The sequence below is a fragment of the Aptenodytes patagonicus genome, chromosome 5, assembly GCF_965638725.1.
Source record: "Aptenodytes patagonicus chromosome 5, bAptPat1.pri.cur, whole genome shotgun sequence".
Lineage (NCBI taxonomy): Eukaryota > Metazoa > Chordata > Aves > Sphenisciformes > Spheniscidae > Aptenodytes > Aptenodytes patagonicus.
The window spans coordinates 77,815,233-77,836,441 of NC_134953.1; the positions used below are offsets into that span (position 1 = coordinate 77,815,233).

A 21,209-nucleotide genomic window follows, 5' to 3' on the forward strand; every position below is an offset into this window, starting at 1 on the left:
AAGAGAAAATAACCTAAAGATGTGTTAAAATAAAAATTAATACTGACAAATAGAGTTTTCTTTCTGTTTGTCCTGCTGCCTTAGCTCCCCAGAACAATCCTCCTCTGCTAATGCGGCACGCCCATCCGTGCCGGCGACAGTGAGGGGCCCAGGCAGCCATCCCAATGCCGTCCAACTGCAGGAGCTGCAGCTCCACGAGAACCACCTTCTCCCCCCACCTATGTTAAGACTGATCAGAGCTGTCAATATGCAACTAAAAGAGGGACTCTGAGCCCGAGGGCGCAGCACACCCCTCCATGGCAATCCCTCTGGGCAGCTGCTGCTGCCTTGCCCGCGGTGGGCTGGGGGAGAAGGAAGGTTCAGCACTCAGCGGGGGACCCTCAGGGCAGCCCACCTCCCAGTCTAGGCGCTCTGCCGAGATGCCCCTAGGTTAACAGCAGGTACGCTTGTACAATGCATCTTTTAGGAAAAAAACATCAAGTTTCCTTTTCCAATTTCTTTCTGCTGCAACAGCAGCCAGAATATATCTCCAGAGAGGAACAAATCACCAGAACTGTAGCTGGCACAGGAGTCACAGCACTAAATGATCTAGTATTTAAATCTAGTATGCAGTGATTAAAATAATACATTTTCTATTTAGCTTGTGCTGCTCCATTCAGAATGATTAACTAGAAACACAGGAGAACCTTTAGATTCGGTAACGTCCATCCAGAAATGTAAGATTTTGAGGGCTTCTTACTAATACTACAACAGACAATGTAATAGATCACGCTCCTTTTTCACTGCAAGCTTACAAACTTGTACTTGAGTAACCAGTAATTTTAGTTTATTTTGTGGAACTGACAGTCATATAGCTCATGCCTGTACATATTGTCACTGCAATCTCAGTATATTTTCACTGAACTTGTGTTCCAAAACCAGAGATGTTTCCTGATTCTAAAGTACTTGGGCAAAGGAGACAGATAAAGACATTAATATAATTTTGACCTGTGCAGTAGCAGGTGTAACCTACGCTTGACACTCATCATTTATAATAGTGAGCTTTTACTCCATGTTATTCTCTAGATGCAACAGTTACCGTGGTAACTGCATCCCAGTATACACATTCTACATCACAAATACAAACGGACATTTCCTTTTATTCCACTTGAACATTTAATTGTCAAAATCCACGTTTTTTCAGACTGGGTTACAATTTACTTTGAGAATGAGCACACAGTTACAAAACTATATGGAAGGGTAGAAGGAAAATGCAGGAGGCGTGAGGTGCCATATTTTTTGTTCTACCGTATGCAAGACAAATATTTTACAATTAGGGAGTTTTATCTGCAGTATGAACAGATGATCAGTCATTGTTCAGAAGCACAAAGGGGCATACGTCATACCCATATATTTTCCATTTTAAACCCGCATTCCTGCTTTACTGCAATTTTATCTTTTATCTCAGATAGCAGTTGTGCCTTTTTATTATCACTCACTCTCGTAATGCATCAAGTGTATGATCCTCAGGCTAATTCCAAGGAAAAAAAGTCTAAAACTGGCTTTATGCACAATGGAGTTTTTAGTAAATAAGCCCCTGTGGGACAAACTATTACACAGTGCATGAGAATTACCATGCAGCTCTCATTAAGAGTAACACATGTTGCACGCCTAAATTACACAATTTGCTAAGTTACTCGTATAGGTAAAGCTGTGAACACACTTCGCTTGCAGTGTCTGGGCCAATTTTTGTATGAGCAGTAGTACCTTATGATTTTCTTCAGTATTTTCATCTCTATTTTTATAATGATTGTTACTTGGAAGCACTCATACCATTAATATATTGTTATATTTATATTATATTATAATATATAATATAATGTAATAATATATTATTATATTTTTTCAACTATATATACTTTCAGAGTAAAATTTAACACAATAAAAGCTAAAAAAAAGTATTACAAAAGTGACTGCCTATTATTACTAACTATGAGTACTACAATATGTACAAATTCTTTGTTAAACAGCAGTAAATCTAAAGGTTATTAACAAATAATTTTAACATTTTAGGATACTATAAAAGTATTAAGGATAATGAAATGTACTGAAACGTTATTTTTGTTAGAGTGCTAAACAGAACTGTATAGCGATTTTATTTTGTTAGAACTCTTGACGCTAATACCACTTTAAAAAAACTTGAAACCTTAGGAGCAAAGCCATTCTGAGCTATTCATCCTCTCTGCAGTTTTCATATCAATCATTGTGCTAGCACTGAGCTTTTTTAATAGATTTCTAAAGATTTTTGAAGAAAAATGGCAGATATTTAGCATTATCTATCAAGCCATAATTCCTCTCTATTAATCATAGCATTAGGGCTAAAAGGAGACACAAATCAAGTTTTAACAGATATTACTTGCATTTAGTTCCTAAACAGTAATATTTCACCATTGTATTTATCATCTACTTGACAACTGTTCAATCTTTCTTTTTTCTTTTTGTTTGGTTTTTTTTGGGGGGGTATTTGTTTTTTTGTTTGTTTAGGGTTTTTTAAGAAAAAAATAAGCCTTCTGCTTTGCAACAAATATTAAGTTTTTACATACAAGGAATAAAGGCCATTAGAAGAAAAGCTAATAAAATTGCCTCTTGACTGATAAAACGCAACTACTGAATATACACGTAGAACAAACACAGTTCAGTACCTCTAATATCCTGTAAATGAGAACTTTGGTCCAAACTGTACTGATTCTTATGCTTGTATGTTCAAATCTCAAGAAAATTGAAGTAGATAGCTACTTAAATGACAGAGGGGAGAGAAGGTTCACCAACAGCTAGCAGAAAAGTTTAGCAGGTCCTCCAGAAGGTTTACAAGTTTCCTGGAGAGAAGAAAGGAGGGATGCAAACAGATAAAAGGAGAACTGCAGCAGGTAGCAATGTTTGCTCATCGAATCGTGACCCACAGCCATTGAGAAGGGGGTGTGAAGTCTGTGAATGACAGCAGAGGAAAAAAATTGGCCTTACAGACATATCATCTGTTACTTCCAGATTGATTCGCATTTCTATTTTGGTCTGTCCTACAAAGTTTTTTTTCTCAGGCTTTGTAAAGGTGACCGGAATTTCATCGTATGTTTGTAAATATGATCAGCCAAATGGCTCAAGATACAGAAGAGGGACATGCTCATTAGTTAAGGACTGTATAGAAATGTGCAATCTTAACACATGCATATGCCTTTTTTTATACAGCCACAACTTCCTCACTTTTACAGAGACCAAAGTCACAATTTTTACCCAAAGATGCTTCCGACAGATCAGAGGAGGTGCCAGCTGAGACCATGAGTTTGGTACAAATTCTCCGTGCCCTCAAAGGAAGTTAACAAATGAGCAGTAGCCTCTGTCTTTCTTCAGATGGAAATTAAAGCATTGCAACTATACAGTCACAAATAATGCACATGCACCTCAACAGAAACCCTTGAGAAGACTTCCTAACATCAAGCGGCCAGTAACAACCTTTGCTTCAGTAGCCAAAATAGACACATACCTTTATGAGCTAATAAATTTATACATACACACATGTGTGTGCATCTGTATCTGTCTAGATAGATGCACATAGACATATACTGCAGGTCAACCTGAAACTACTTATTTACTTAGTTTTGGCAAAACGGGACAGTAAAAAGTCTAAATCATCTGAAAGCTTTCCTTTGCCCCAAAGCCAGTACAAATGCATACTAATTCTGCTATAGGATCTACCCTATGCCCAGAACAGTTCTGCATCTCTTTAACATGCAGTTACAGATGCAGGTGCACTTGATCTTTTTCCCCATGCAGCCTGCTTCAGTAACATCCACAGCTTCACCTGGCTTAGATAAATCTTTCATTATAGAACAAGTTGTCTCAACTACTAGTATTTCTAGAGAGTCATCTTCTTCACAAATAACGTTTCGTATGTTCCTATAAAGTATTGCATTATGAAAGCATTTCTAAGCTTCTAAAAGTGCTGTAAGAAAAAGAATAATTATTCTAACTTTCTACACCTTTATTATACTAGTACCAACTTTTTTTTAAACAAATCATTAACAAAGGCAACCACTTAAGACAATACTCATTGGTACGTACAAAGAATTTAAGACATTTGCAAGTCCTACCTACCTCAGTAGCAAACTGCTGCAATCCACCAATATTAATTGGTCCCTCCTCAGTGGCATACAAATTGCAGCCACCAACACAGAGATCTGATGTTGGACACACCATTCCGCATGTCAGGCCAAGAGGATTGTCAGAAAGAATCATTTTGGCAGCTCCATAGTAGTTCTGAAGGAAAAAGAAAAAAAAAAAGAAAAAAAAAAGGAAAAAAAAAGGGAAGAAAAAAAAGAGAGAGTCACAAACCAAGGAAGCAAAAATTCAAGAGAAAATACAAAATGCTTTTTCTTTAACTGGCTAGTAGAATAACACGTAAATATATTAAGTAACACTGACATTATTTAAATGTAGGAACATATACCAGCATTATGTCAAAGACACTGGAAAGAAAGCAAAATTGTTGACTATGCAACGATAAAACTTTTCTTTTTAGCTTACAAAATAGTTAAAAGCATCTTCAGTCTGAGGTGGTTGTAGGATTTTTAGTGGCTTAACAAATCTACGTTCAAAAACTACTCTGCCTGCATTTTGTACTTGCAAATACTTTCTCCATTTCTAGGTCAGTTGGGCAGTAGCTGAGTTGTAACCCTTGTTGGAGGTCTGACCAGAAAGTGCCAGCTAGATTATCAGTTCTTTATGACGCAGGGAATGAAAAGCTTATTTTACAAATCTGCGCACACCATCTCTGCGGATACGCCTGTCCTTCACACCAGATCAGTAGTGCCAATTGTCCCAGACCCGTTGTCCTGGTTTCGGCAGGGATAGAGTTAATCTCCTTCCTAGTAGCTGGTACAGTGTTTTGGATTTAGGATGAGAAGAAAGTTGATAACGCACCGATGTTTTAGTTGTTGCTGAGCAGTGCTGACACTAGCCAAGGACTTTTCAGCTTCCCATGCTCTACCGACTGAGAAGGCTGGAGGTGCACAAGAAGCTGGGAGGGGGCACAGCCAAACTGGCCAAAGGGACATTCCATACCATGGGACGTCATGCTCAGTACATAAACTGGGGAAAGCTGGCCGGGGGGGCCGCTGCTCGGGGACTGGCTGGGCATCGGTCGGCAGGTGGTGAGCAATTGCACTGTGCATCACTTGTTTTGTGTATTATTATTATTATCATATTATTATTATAATTTTATTTCAATTATTAAACTGTTTTTATCTCAACCCACAAGTTTTTCTCACTTGTGCTCTTCCAATTCTCTCCCCCATCCCACCGGGTGGGGGGGAGTGAGCGAGCGGCTGCGTGGTGCTTAGTTGCCGACTGAAATTAAACCACGACACCCGTGATGAGAAAAGGAGAAGGTTTCCTATGTAGTTACCTGTAGATACTGCACTACTGAACTCTTTTTTAACTCTTTTTCCTCAACCACATACTGATCAGGGCAAACACTTATTTTCCTCTTTCCCTAAATAGCAAACCAGGGAACTGATTAAAGAAGTTATGTACAATTCACAGCTTCACAGATTCTCAATATTCAGTGCACGTCTTCAGAAAAGGAACAGTTTGCTGATATATGAGAGCTAGCACGATTCCTTTCCATAATAAAAATCTAAGGAATGGACATTAGCAAGCTCCCAGTGCCTGATGTCGTGAGAAAACAACCCCTGGCTATTTTTTAGACTGGATAATTCTCTTAAGAGGGAGCATCAGAGGAAATGCCAGGAGCGAACTGAAGTCTCATTTAGAGGGGGAGAATTACTGATGGCAGTTCTGCATTTACATTACATTTACATTAATGAAATTATGGTGTAATTAAAGCAAACCATTTACATCCTATCTTTTCTTCTCTAGTCAATACAGAAGTTTACTTAAGAGTAGACTCTAGTTCTTTCTTCATCTTACCACTCCTCCCACCCCCTCTGAAAGCCCCACCAAGGAAAGTCCATGAAGATGGGTTAATGCTAGAGTTTCTTTTAAGGGCCAGAAGACAATACAGTACCCTCTAGAATTAGCACACGGCTGAGGTTCCACAAAAGTTTCTTCAGTGAGAAATTAATGCTGGGATCTCATTCCAGCTTTCTCCAAGCTAGCAATAACTGAGAGATTAAAAAGCAGTATGTCTCCTTCCTCTTCCACCACCTCTTCCATATTCCTACCTTCAATAATCATCACCAACACGAAACTGTTTTTTATAACAAATATCTTTCCCTCTCTGTCCCAGGACAGCTGCCTCAGAACAGCAGAAGATGCAGCGTTCAAACAGCGTGAAGTACTCGGTCACAGCAGACCTTATGCAATGCCTGTGACTTACTGTCTGTCAAGTAGGCTAATGTACACAGAAGTGTTTATTCAAAGCAAACGCTATGCCACACAAAGCAAGAATCCAGTTATGAATAAAAAGAGCAGTGTCAAGATCTGACAATATAACCAACAATGGGTAACAAGACTTTGGTTTGGGAGGTTCAAATTCACTAAAGGCATATTAAAGGACTGAGCATAAAATTCTTAAAGTTAAACCAGATGCTACAGACACTGCTAGAGATTCCCAAGAGAATGCCAATGTTTAAGAAATGTATTTGTAGATGTAAACTGGACCTTTTGCTTACAGATGCTGGTCTACTGCACAGCATGAGCCCCTGTCCATCACCTGGAAACACAAACAAGCTACCTGGGTGTACTTTCATAGGATTTTCTTAGACACTTAAAATCCATTGAAATTCTAATCCTGGCTGAACAGGCAATCCCTTTACACAACTGTTCTGGGAGAACTTTCAACCATTTTGCCCACGGTGGCTGGTAAGGCACTTCATCATCCCCAATTCTCATTTATTCCAATGTAAAGGAGTATTAGTTAAATGGAAGTTGTACGTATTAGCAAATATTTTTGCTCTTCCAGATGAATGATACTGTTTTGATATGCCAGAGATTGTTAGAGCTGCTAAAAACAGCCAATAAAGACATTGTAAGGTCAATTCAGCATCAAAATACAGAAGTCGAGTTATATCGGAGCTGTCCCTGACGCATAACCACGCTGACAGCAGAGGTGATGCAGTCAATGCAGGAGACCCACGTCCTTCTGAAGCAGCACTCAGAGACCAGCCTAGATACCCTGCAGCACCTTAAGTGGCACTAGATGTCTGTTCCCCCGGCAATTACATCTAGCCATTCCTTTTTTCCACTCTAAAGGAATAATTACAAACTAGTAGTGGGGATTTTTCTCACTAACTCAAAGACAAAATGGTTTTCAAAGAATTTTTATTCAGTTTGATATTTCACTACATATGAGAGTTATATTTTCCCTTCCTGTGTTGTCCAGGATTATTATTTTTATTATCTTCAATTCTGGTTCAATGGAAACAATTACAACAACGTGCATTTCCATTTAAGTAACTTCATTAAGGATTTTCTACGTTTTTAGGCTTTGTAATTAAAATCAATATACAAAGCTAGTTATTATGCCTAGAACGCAAAGCTGTTAAACTATTCCTTTTTTAAAATTAATTTTATTACATATCTGTAAAGTATATTCTCGCACTTGAGCTGTGCCACTACAGGCAGCATCAACACAGCTGGCGCATTTTACTTGTTTTGCAAGCTCAAACCAAACTTTGAGCACAGCTATGCTACAGAAAGACAGGGTATGTTAAAGTAGCAAGTGACTTCTGAGATGGGACCAGGGTCATTGTGGGTATAGGACCGAGATCATGGCTTGTGGAGGGGATATCTAGGGAAACCTGCCTAGAACATCATGCCAGAGCTCGGTAAGGAGGAGGCTGGGACTGAAGTCCTAATGGGGGTAAGGCCAGCTGCTGCTGAACTCTTAATCTGGGGGAAACGTGATGGAATATATGAAGGTGGGGCCCTGAGATGTTGCTGTCATGATCATGAGTTGCTGCTGCTACCACTAGTAGCGGTAGCACCCGAGAAAAAGAGGAACCCTGTCCTCTTCAAGTGAGAGTACCAAAAGATAGATAGTACATGTTACCATGCTAAATATTAAGACATTAGATAAACCGTATCAAAGAGTATATATCTTCCAGCCTTAACACCTGAAATAAGTTTTAATGATAAATTAAAAGACAGTCACACCTGAAGTCCAAAGCATTCCACTTATCTTTGGGAGCAGCAGGGCAAGTCTTCTGCACTGCTTCACTAGCGTGCTCCAACTGTGCTAAAGTGGACACCTCTAAAGATGAAAGGGAAGTGCAGGTTCAGTGCTGACTTGGTTTCCCTGTCTGCCAACAAAAAGTCACCCTGTGTCAATTTTACCATTGGTAAACTCATAGCATACTCGCAGAAGAGCTGCAGTTCCCTAACTCTCCTCTTCCACCTTCCAGAGCACCAGTGTAACCACTGTTCCCATTCCCATTGATACTGTCCGCTACCAGTGAAAGGATACGGCCGCGTGCTGCTACCATGACTCTGTGCAGTGGCTCGAGAGCAAGCCCATCTGCAACCTTCCTGATAGCCAGGGCACAGTCCGGCATGGGGACTGGGCTGTGGGCAGGACTTCAGGAGCCCAGCTCCGAGTTGCTTCATCTCTTTGTCCTTCCATTCTGTTTAATCATTTATCCTGCCTTTACTGTGTTGATTTATTATCTAACGTATCAAACATGACTAGAAAAATGTTTTCCAATACTTGACAAAAACTGGCAGGGAAATACAGTATAGTTACACTAAGTGGTGTCATACAAACTGTGTTACAAAACTGCAAACCATCGTGTTACTACAGTAATAAATGAGAGTTTGTGGTATAGGTACAGTAGTATATGTACAGTACCTTAAATGTTTAGTTACATGAACACTCTGTGCTTACGTGACCTTTTTTTAAGCTGAAAACATGTATTAACGATCATTACATTTACCAGCGACATTAACGGTAGAATAGTCATAGAATATTCACACTTTATAGAAAATTATTGATCGCTTCTATTTCACAAAACCAGGGTGTAGTAGGCTGCACACAAAATAGACAAGAGATGCAGACCTGGCAAGCTGGTAACTACACGCCACATGTTGTACATGAGAAAGGATCAGAATTAAAGGGAGGCTGGCTTCATTAAAATGACAAAGTTACTCCAGGGCATGGAATGATGCAAGCTACCTTAACAGTTTGGAGTAATTTTTTTAGATGCTGAAATAATAAGATGACTCAGTTGGCTAGTTTCTTACAGACGTCACAGAGGAAGCGAGTCTAAACCTAGAATGTTTCTGAATTTTTAAATGAGATAAATGTCTGCTCGTGCCTTTGTTCACAGAATCTTTTTTCCTGTGCACTTCCATAGAAATAAATTAATCTAACTGGATAGGATGTTTTGTGGTTTCCTACATCAAAATGTCAATAAATACTACATTGCTAACACAGGGAACAAAACCAAGCCTTAAACAGACATCAATAATCAGCGGAAACCAGGCAGAGGAGGATCTCCACATGTATCATTTGGAAGCATTATATAATTTGCATGCAGATGAGACTGTTTTTTACTTGAAAAAACCTATTAAAACACATAGGATCAATACTGAGAGACCAGAATAAATTGCATTTACTATCAGGAAATGCTTATAGCATCTTTTCTTTCAATTCAATTCAAGAGCTTTTTATATAAATTCATTATGCATCAGGGTGTTTTGATATTGCAGTTTTCTCAAAAACAACGAAGAATATGCATTATGCTTTGTGTAATAAAAATGAATACACTGACTTCATCAGGATTTTGGGACAGAGTGAATGCTTTAAAAGAAAAGAAGAAAAAAGTGGTAATTTCCTTTTCATCTGGATTCAGTTTAAAAAAAGGGAGACGGAGCAAAAAATATGGGAAAATATCACCTCTTTCTATCCTAGTTCATGTTCTGCGATGGCTTTAAAATTGACTTCAAGATGTATTGGATTAAAATATTTTCACATACCGAAGAGCCACTATTTAAAGTACGTTGTTACATAAGTCGCGTTTTTCACATTGACACACACCAGTTCAACTATAACAAGAAACACCCCCAGTCTGTCAGCCCCCCCAAAATATCTTCCAAAGAATGAACAAAACATAACAGCAACTTATCAAATCATACATATTCTATATTATAATGCTGATGATTTTTAATCAATCCAGAAATCTTTCACATCATTTGACTTGTGTCATCATAACAGGACTGTAATTTCACACAGTGTCACTATCTTTTTATGAAAAAGAACGGAAGAAATATCTTGTACTGTCATTTTGTCCTTTGTAGTCTAGAATGTGAGAGATTCCTTAATTGACATAGTGTCATCGCAAAAGTCTATTCTACATAATTACACTATGGCAAATGAAACCAGCTGTCAGCCATTCCATTACACTAAGTACAAACAGTCATCTCAAGAAAAGTCACTGTTTCAAGTGCATCAATTTAACACCATTACTACTTTTTCTTTTAAATGTTTTTTTGTATTTAGTGACCTGAAATATACAAAGATTAACAGAGAAAGCTGAATAAAACAGCGCTTTCAAAAACCTGGGGCCTCAAAGTAGTACTTAAAGATTAATTGTGATGCATATCAGTATATAATTATTACCAATCATCTAGCAGCTTTCTGACTTCCACAATCCTTCACTGTATTAACAGTATCCCACTTACAGTATTTTACATATGAACTGTGACTCATGATTTTCTGCAGTCTCTGCAATGGCATATAGATGTCCTTTGTTAATTTACTCAGAGTTCCTCTGGCACAGAAAAACCATCATTCTGTTTCTCTCACCTGTCATAATCCTATGTCTCTCACCAGCCTTTCTCTCTTACAATCTTTTCTTCATTTCATTTCCTCTTAATGATCCCACAGCTTTTTGTCTCTTGCCTTCCTTTGTCTACCAATTCTCCCTTCTTTCTCATTTCCAGCATATTACCACAAACACTTTTTCCTCTACTCCCTCAATCTCCCAAACTTCAGATTCACCCTTATCCCTTGGTATCCATCTCTATCCTCCAGTTTGTTCCCTCTCCCATTTCTCCCTTGAAAAAATGAATTTCTCCCTTGAAAAAACCCCACACGTTTCCTTTGGTTTCATTTAAACCTAAACATTCCTCTGAAATCCTAAAACTTACTCGTGTTCCACAACTTTCTCTGTACTGTTTCTGGCATTCAATTCTCTTCCCCCCATTTCCCTACCAGCATTCTGCACAGTCCAGGTACAACCTTTTATCCAGAGGGCAACATGGCTTTGTTGGTTTGGGGGGTTGGGGGTTTTTTTTATTATTTCTGGGGTTTTTTTTGTTTTTAAAGTGCTGTCCACCAGAAGGCTCACATCCACCTATAAAGTCTGTTAGAAAATGGTTGGCATGTCGGCTCAGACCAGTTTCTCTTTATTATTAAGGGATATGGGAGAAGATGATCTTTCTGAAAAAGGAGAAAGCTGTGAATCAATGTCAGGAATCGTTGTAATACTGCAAGACTTGAGATAAAAATGTGAGAGCTAGTAACAGAGGGCTGCAGCGACAAATTGTGATTTTTGAGTACTGATAACACAAAAGATACTTCTGCACCCCCAATTCTTCATTATAGACTCAGTATAAAGGCTGAGTCACTCACTCCTTATGCCTGCGCCATGTAACACAACTTAATATCCCCATGCCTAAACTACACCAACAGTTGTTTTTCAGTGCGACTACTCAACCGTAAAGGTGTCTGATAACAAAAAGCTCTGGGACTGTCTCACTGAACATTACGAAGGTAGAGCATGTGAGCAGCTGTTGCTTTCTAAGAGGCAGCTTCCTCTAGCACACACTTCTGCTTAACAGGAGGAAAGCTGGACAGGCTGAAAGTGTTCAGGCTGAGAGATGTTTCTGAGAAGCTGTAGGATTTTCTGCTGCCGTACAGTATTTGATTGTGCCAGCCCCAAAGGATGACGGGTGCTGGAGCTGCATTTTACCAAGTCCTTCTTGCTTTGACGTATCAACATGGGGAAAGGTGGACATAAAATCCTAAAATCATTCCTGGTACTCGTTCAGGGGTAGAGGGCAAAGCTTCCTCCTGCAGCAGCTGAACACTTTTGTTTCCTTAGTGTTTTTTCTTTTTAAAGAAAGAAATAACTAAGATGGCATTTGTGCCATCTTATGCCTATAATGGCATTTGTGCATTATAAAACAAAGAATATACACTTTGCACTGTGAAGGCTGTATTTAAAGAGAGGACAGATGGAAGTCAGAATACTTGTTTGCCATCTTCTGGTGTTTAGAAACAAAAGTACTAACGTGCACATGGTGAATTTGAAGTCTGGTCTCCGACAGACACAATTGCAAGCGGTCTGTATGAGCTGAGAAACACTAACTGGGAAGACACAATAGTATAGATTGTACCTTTATAAAGTGGAGTTGTAATCCAGATTGTATGGAAAAAGAGAATGGAAGTTGTGGCCTAAACTCTACTGAGTCACAGCGGCTAATACAAGACAGCATAAGTGACATCCTTTTTCTCAAAGAGGCTCAAGGCTCATTGAGTCTGGCAATTCAATTACCCTCTCAACCCAGAAACAACCCCTCCTCCCCTGTCCCTCTTCTGCTCCCGAGCTCAGGTCTAACGGCAGAACAGTCAGAACAGTTACATTGTACATGGCCTGTAAATATCTAAAAAGCCTCAGGCTTTACAGAACAAGAATCCCTGACCTTTTATGATTGCTATAGCAGTTTTCCAACAAAACAAACCACGTACAATAGAGCTTTTAAATACCTGACAAAGTAATTCATTTTCAGTACGCTGCTGTCTAAATACTCTATATTAATAATGAATCATGTTTAAATAAATACCTGCATGCAGCACTGCTTACTGCTTACACAGGGATGAGGACAAGGAATTTATTGAACTGAATCTCCTCTAAGCAAGTAGAAGGGTAACCTGCTGAAGGGAGTTTCTCAAGTGAGTGATGAAGAAAGATTCAGAAGCAGGAGAGGGACTTCAATAAGCCTAGAAAACGTACCCCAATTTCCTGGATTTATTGACCTCAAATACCTGAATGTTCTACGCTTCACCTATTTATTTTGCCTAGAAGCTACCAGATATATTTATAAGCTTTTGGATTAAAAAAGAAAGTTTATTTACAAGGTGAAACAGCAAAAAAGATTTAACATTTTGAAAAGTATTTTCAACAACATGAAAAATATCCTTGATCGTGTGAAGTAAATACTTTTATGATGATAGTACAAAAATATTCAGCAAGCAGATTGCCGAATGATATCCGAATGATTATTCCAATAGAAGTTTAGAAAAATGCGTAACAAAGCAAAAAATTACTTACTGGTTCCATTAAAAACTTTCAAAATGGTAAGTTAGAAGTTTTAGTGTGGTTTTCAAAAGCACACCGCTCTTGGTTTCGATCTGCCCTAAAAGCGTGTGGTGCCGGTACCCCAACCGCCACAGCGGCAGAAGGAAAGAGGGGAGAGGACACTGCAGGAGCAGCCGTGGTAGCGGGCTCTCACACAGACTCTGCCAGGGTCATGACTTCAGGTGAATCATTTCAACGTCGGTACCCCTCTCTCAACTTCCACCTTATATCTATTGCTCGCTTGGCAGAAAGCAAGGAGTTTCAAAGTGCAGCAGTGTGAAAACAGTAGTACATACCTATACCTAGAAAAAAATCCTATTAATAAAGGAGGAATTTACTGTTACTTTTTCTGAAGAGCAGAATTTGCTATAATGGAAATATTTTCTAGCAAAGGCACCAGAAACTACTTCATCAAAAGGAAAATTCAACCTAGCAGACTGCAGCCATCAAGTCAAGGTTGCGTCCCTCTATACACTGTTTTTTTCCCTGAGAAGTTGCTTGGTACATGAATTACAGTAGCACAGCCATTGACATGGAGGCCACAAATATGCAGGACTTCCTAGCCTTGTTTCTCAGCCCATGACTTCAGCTATTTGCTAAGCATATCTGGTTGTGGGTTTTCTAGTTTTTTGGGTTTGTTTTTTGGTTTGGTTTGGTTTTCTGTTTGTTTGCTTGTTTTTAAAGTCAGCATTAGAGCTGTTGCAGAGTAAGGCTTCCACAACCATGCTATATTAGATTTCTTCCAATAGAGTAAGGAGAGGAAGCAAAGGGTAAGACTGTATGTAAACTCACACTTGGAACTTGATTTCACAGAAGCAGCGCTCATTTCAGATATGCAATTTCCCATCCTAACATCTTGGCTAGCAGAAACCGACTACCTGACTTTTTAAAACTTCCTGTGTGCGAATGTTCCTGCTGTCTATGCGATTATCAGGCATCAACATGAGGTAAAAGCAGGTAATACCAAAACTGTTGTATACCTTTTATAAAAACTAGTTTCAGAGTGGATACAGAAGCTATGGATAGATAGGGATAGGGTCCAAAAAGAAAGGCCATAAGTATGTCTCAGTAATTTAAGATACTTAGGTTTTTCCGTAAAGAATGTTACATCTCCTGAGAGAATAGTAGTATACTGCAATTCTTTTCTAAAGCAGGATTTCCTGATAAAACAGCAAGTGATCAGGTCACCTGCTCGGGGCAAAATCAGGGTCTTACCCTGCAGCTTCCAAGATGGTTTAAGAGTTATCATCAAACAGCCCAAACTCTATAGGGTTGATCCACCTCACTGACCATCTGACTGGTTAAATCTGGCCCTATTAAAACCTGTAAGAGTGTACCTGTTGGCTTCAGCAAGGCAAAGACTTCACACCTTTGAGGCAGTTTCCTAATATTATTCCAGCACACCTTTGCCAAAATAAACTCTCAAAGTCACCCCACCTTGATTTTCTCTGCTCTGTAATGGATTCACAGAATTCAGAATGAATCTGCTGTTAAAATGACTTACCCTTTCTGCCGAGTCACAAAGGGGCACTGTATTTCTGAGGCTATCAGAGTCTAAAAGACCCAACAAATTCCTCGTTCCAGGATGCTGCTGGTGTTAGTTCTTCTTCTGACATCTTCTGTTGCAGTCTTCAGTCCATCTTCCCTGGTTCCTTATTCCCAGCTTTTATGTTTTGATAATCAGGCCCTTTTGCTTTCCTCAACAACACATCACCCTGTCCTACCCAAAGCAGTAGCATAACTAATCCCTAATAAGAAAAGACCATCCTGGTACAATACTTTCATATAATTTGCATTAGGTTTCCTAAACAAACTACAGGACAATGATGAGATGGAGACTAGCAGTTTCATTACCGCCTTGTACCTTCTCTGTTCAGTTTTCCCGCTTCACGACGCCTGGAAGAGGTAATAAGCAGCAATATGCCGCATACTATGCTATGGTTGCAAACAGATGCCTACATTCATGAAAATAAATGCTGCACTGACAGGGTACAGATTATATAAGAGAACTGTCTATATGCAGATGCTGGGCATAATGCCAATTACTGTAAACAACATCAACACATAGTTATGTTATAATTGATACCTGGATCTTAATATCTCCTCTTATCCTAATGTTTCTTGTTAAGGTGCAGAATTTACCAGTGCCTTCTCCGTACAACACACAGTGCAGTAAAAGCAATGTGGCTGTTAACTCGCACACGGCAGTGCTGCTGTTGCCCACTTCACTCCAGCTTTACCTGCGTTGGCCCTTTCACCTGCATCTAACAGTGAGACATGTTAGAGCATAAAATGCGGCCAGAAAATCTTTGTAGCACCCCCAGTAGATTATTCGTCTAGTTGGGCTCATACAGACAAATAAACCACACGGCAGCTAATGATTCCACAGATGGGAAGTAAGTTTCAAAGGGTATGGGGCAATCAACATCCAGTCATCTTCAGGCTACCCCAGACAGCCTAATTAACCTTGTCATATCAACTTCGCAGTCATCTTTATTTATTTCTATTTCTGACTGTTAAAAGTAATTTGTAAACCACAAATCAGAATAATGTTTTTAAGATTTCATTACGATTATAGTGTAATACTCCATTAAGAAAGGAAAAGGTACAATACCTCCAAAGAGGGGGTTCAATCTATTCCTGCAGTATTTTATTAATAGTCTAAGTGACTGACTACATTTGCATTAACCAGAGCCTCTTACTATAAACTACAAGAAAACATTCCTTGAGATGACCACCTTCATGCCAAATTTCTTCCCAAAGCAAATTTAAACTATAATCACATCTTAAAAAAACAAAACAAAACAAAAAACCTTTAATGAAAGAAAAGGTTTGTAACTGTAATACCTCAGGTAGCAGCGAAGTTAAACAATTACATTGTAATGCTCAGTTTTTTGAATAACATTATATCTGAAAACCATCAAAACCAAAAACTTTATAGAAAAAGTGACAAGAAGAAACAGATTTGCACTATACACTATCTGTACGCGCACAGAACCGCAGTTCTGTTTAAATAGTTAAAAATTAGATGACTGTCGAACTTTAAAGCATCTGTTGTAAACACTATTTTTTTTTAAGACTTTACAAAGATAAACCTTGAAATGCAATCTCACTAACAGAACTGCAAGTAACTGCTGTTATCTGCTTCCATGTACTACTGCAAGCCTGATTTTACCTTGTTTGCAATACTTGTGATGAATGACTTGATGTCCAGATTAGTTGGGCAACTCTTCTGACAGGGGGCATCTGCACACTTTAAGCATCTACAGGTATAAAAGAAAAGGTGTCAAGGAGACATGGAATAGAAATGCTGCCAACAGCATAAGGTTTTCAAGTTAGCATGGTAGAAGGTAAGCCACAAAGGAAAAATGCAGAGCATTTTCATAAAATTTCTATTTAAAACCTCAAAGCACTACATGATCGTTATTGACTTGCATTCAACACTGACAGGTTACGTTCTGTTGACTCCACTTTACAAAGGAAGGCAGTAGGTTGCAGTTACAAACACATGGACTACACGTGTCTAAGTATTAGGAAACAACGTCGAAATACATAGAAGTAATTTTTTCCCTGGAATCCAAGATGGCTAAACTTCTGACCATTTAGTTTTTCTATTTGAAAAACATCTCTGCTGTGAATCTGGATTTATTAACGAAGTTCTGGAAGTGTCACTGTGGATTAAATTCTGGATGTTGGACAATCAGACATACAAAAACAACAGTATTCCCACAGAGGAAGGAATTACTTTGTATTGTATGTGCCAAAGAATAAGAATGGCTGATAAATTTTCAAGTCACTTTTCTGCGAGTTTCCTGTGATATGTCTGTGACTTCTGAAGACAAGTCAGTAGTCTTATGCTGACTCATACTCCCAACTGAAATCCCTAAGACCCTCTTCCCGTCATCCCTTATGACAAAACCTAACTGTATATTAAAACATACTAAGTAGCAAGGATTTATTGTCTATTCCTGCATAGTCATCCATGAGGATGTACCGGTCTGGTTGCTTGCACAAATCCCATCTAAGGATTAAGCCCTCAGGGTAGTCTATGCAATTTGCAGTAAGCAAACCTAACAAAAAAAGGTAAAAGTCAGCTGAAGAAGTAAAATGGTTCTCTATTAAACACAAAGGTATTTGTCCACACTTTTGGGTTTACATATCAATGATTATCATAGGTCAAATGCCACACTACTAATTATCTCAGAATTCATTAAATTAGTCCAGATGCTCTTTCAATATTGTTTTCCTAACAGACAGAATTTATGTAAATTGTGGTTTTAACATTCTATGGAAAATGAAATAAAATTTGATTTTTACCTATTATCTGAGCACAACTACTTACATAAGTTCCACAAATCCACCCTTAATTATTGTTACTTAGTGATAGATAACAACACTGTGGAAGTGGCCGGGACAGAATATTTTCAAGCACAGAAAAGCTGCAAGAGGCCTACGGACTACGCGCACAAAGAAATGAAGAGCACATTGAAAGGAATGAAATGCCTGAAATACCTGCAGTGAAAAACTGGCCTGACTTTGTCAATCACATGCATTGCGTTTGTTTTGCCCCCCCCAATTAAGGGTGGAATAAGAGAGAAGGCAAAGCCAGTTAAGTAAAAGATTAATTAGCCTTTCATCTTCCTGTTCATTAACATCTAGCTGAGTGTTGCAGACACCATGGCACCAGCAAAATTTGAAGACCCATGTGGCAGCGGCTGTTTGGATTTTCTCACAGAACTAGTCACGGGGGAAAGGTCCCAGAGGAAATATTTGAAGGAAAACAGGTCTCACAGGCTGCAAAAGCTGGGAAATCTGATAAAGCCAAATCCAGGTTCAACACCATGGTGGGTTACTAGTTCAACTAGTCGGGATGTCAGAGGGCTCTGGCAGAAGAACACCAGCAGGTTTAGCTGCGGCAGTTAAATATACCGCTGCTGCCCAGCACTACCCACTGACAGGCACGTTATAAATGCCTTAACAAGCAAAGGCAGGCCAGTGGGGACCTCAAAGGGTTGATGTGGCCAGAGCACTGAGTCAAGAGGATGTTCTTAGCATTCTGAGAAGGTTGAAAGACAGCAAAGTTTTAGTACTAGAAGCCAGAAAAAAAGGAGATACACTAGACAAAATACGCCACTATGAGGGCTGGGATGATCATCTTGCCTGTGTAGGCAGTAAGGAAATAACAGAAGTGGAAAATCACGTGTTTAAAAAAGGCAACAATTCCATTATGACTTTTTGTTCTTCACTTCCCTGAATGTGGTTTCCTTTAAAATACAACAGTCCCGTATCCAAGACCAAAAGAATGGCACTTAACATAAAATACATTTCTGTGGAGTATATATAGAATGATCTCACGTCAAAACTGACTAGAATGGCACCTAGCAGGATAAGCAGTGTACAGATTACCCGTTGTGGCTAGCAAGCATCTTTACCAAATTATTTCTCTTTTGATTTTTGAGCTGGTTCACAAATAACAGCTGTTGAAAATGTCAGCTATTGGGGGGGCGGGTAACACAAACTTGAATGTGAGCTTTGGGGAGGAGGGGACGGTGCCATGAATATGCCAATCCAGACTTTCTCTTATAATAATACCATCTTCTGATTCTCTGAGCACTCTGCAGACTAAAGTGCACCAGGCTGCCATTAATCCCACTTATCACCCTGACAGCTCAGTAATTACACTCCCGCTATGGCTAGGTACTGTAAGGTACTGTAGTCCTAATAAAACATCAAGCACTGTGCAGAATGCATGCTGGTGAGGTGTTTTATTAAACTTGGGGGGTTGATCATCAAGTGACATTAGTGCTGACCTATTTTTCTATCTCACAATAAATTATCCTTTGACCATAGATATTACAGAGTGCATTTACTGTACCAAGGAGCAAGGGTATTGCATTCTGGTGAACCAGGCAAAAAGCATAAATAGTAGAATCACCCACCAGAAAGTTATCACATAAACTGCTGCAAGTGATTGATCCTTTCAAAAATCGCAGGCAAAACACCGTGCTTAAGGCAATAAGCCGACAATTACCGTGAGCTTCAACTCCACGTGCATGTCTCCATATGAAGAAACATGAAGTGTTACACTTCTTTCCTTTTTCTGTAACTGTCCTCCCACCCTATGAAATCCCACCTTTCATTTTACAAGGTTATTCCGTTACTATGGTTTTAGTTCAAAATAATGTAAACCACAAACTAGAAATTTAGATTAAATTTCTCTAATTCACCTGCTAGCTCTTACTAAATGTAAATGAAGAGCTACATGCTCACTATTAAAAAAAAAACAAACCAACAAAACAACAAAATGAATCAGCCGTGTTTTTAAGTGGTCATACTATTCTGGACTGCATAAAAACACAGAGCATTAGACAAAGCCAGACCTATGCTAATCTCAGAGTATGTATCTCAGCATTTCTTAGTACAAATATAGAAAAAATCCTTCCAACTATCAGAAAACGCTCTATTATCATTTTTTCCCCTATTTGTTCATTGAACAGCATCTCCTTTAGAAACATATAGGCTATGTTGAATCTTAAAAGATACCATATTCACCTCGTATGCATATTGACTTCCATGTAAAAGGCAACACCAGTGTCTTTGCACCACTAAACCCCAACTTGAGGAACTCAAAGAAAAGGAATGGTATTTTCCATTGTGGAAGCACTTAGCTGTTGGTTCAACTCAGTCTCATTGTGATATGGTAAATTAAGTTAGATATAAAACCCCTACAAATGCTATGCAAGTATAGCATTTTTGTATAAATATTTATGCAAATATTATCATTTGGCATAGCTTTATAGACATGCCTGTGACTATATAATGACAGAAATTCACGTTTCCCACACATCTAAGCTCCAAATTTACATCTCTTACTGAACAGTGTTAAATTATACATATGTATCCCCAGTGAACTTAAAATCTTTAATTTCTTATTTTTAAATGTTGCAACACTGAAGTTATTTATTGTTTAAGGTGAGCGTGCTTGTAAATCTTTCAGGCACAAAATAACGCATGCAAAGGATACTTATGCAGTAGCCCAACATTATCAGCTATCAGGTTTGTACCTATCAATTTTGTCAGTGCAAAATAAGCACCTAAAACCGTGCATGCACACACATAAACTCAGTCAATCGACTTGTAATAGCACGGGTACTAATGGAAAAAAAACAAAAACACCACCAACAAAAAAACCCCAAAACACACAACACAGAGAGAAGTAGATAACAAACATCTGAAAACAATAAAAGGAAAAGGCACTTCAAAAGTAGTGAATTTTTTTTTCAATGTAATAAAAAAGAAAAATGGAATAGACAAATAAAAGTTGCCAATTTCTGGAACACATACTATCCGTTTGGAAAAAAGATGCAAGAAACCATGAGGTATGTCTATGCATAAAAAGGAATAGAAAGCAAATGAGGAAAAGAAAGGATAAAAACCAGAAAGGATTACAAATTTCTGTACCAAAATCTTCGCCTTAGGACAAAATGATACCAGAAACCGGTTCTCTACTCTTGTGTACAGATGAAAAAGAGAAGAGGAAGCCATAGCCAAGACTAATTTTCAATTAACAGTTTTCATTGTTTAATTGTTGAAATATTACCCAGTATTTTATTTTAAAGTGAAAATATCTGACCAACAGAGAGCCTCATTTCTAGGTCTAGACCAGCTCTTAACACATTTTTGCTTCTAAACAAAGAAGGGCAATTTAGTTATATCGTAACCTAAAACTGGAGCGAATGATTTGTCTGTCTAACTGGCAGTAATATTACCTGAAGTGCAATCACATTTATGCTGAAAGGCCGGGAGTGAAACAGTTAATCTGGAGTAATATTCCACAATGGATCACTGCTGATAATC

General features: G+C 38.7%; 1 protein-coding gene across 6 annotated transcripts in view; it reads right to left on the reverse strand.

Annotated features, from left to right (window-relative positions):
* Window positions 1–21,209, reverse strand: part of DPYD (dihydropyrimidine dehydrogenase) — a 377,405-nt gene that overhangs the window by 255,388 nt on the left and 100,808 nt on the right. For 3 of the 6 annotated variants that reach the window (XM_076337802.1, XM_076337800.1, XM_076337801.1), the window contains exons 4-5: window positions 16,528–16,615; window positions 4,129–4,290 (exon numbers count right to left, since the gene is read on the reverse strand). In XM_076337802.1, coding sequence (XP_076193917.1) covers window positions 4,129–4,290; window positions 16,528–16,615 — 250 coding nt within the window. Of the gene's footprint in view, window positions 1–2,111; window positions 2,965–4,128; window positions 4,291–16,527; window positions 16,616–21,209 lie in introns of those variants that run through there. The other 3 variants (XM_076337805.1, XM_076337806.1, XM_076337803.1) reach the window with 3 other exon arrangements.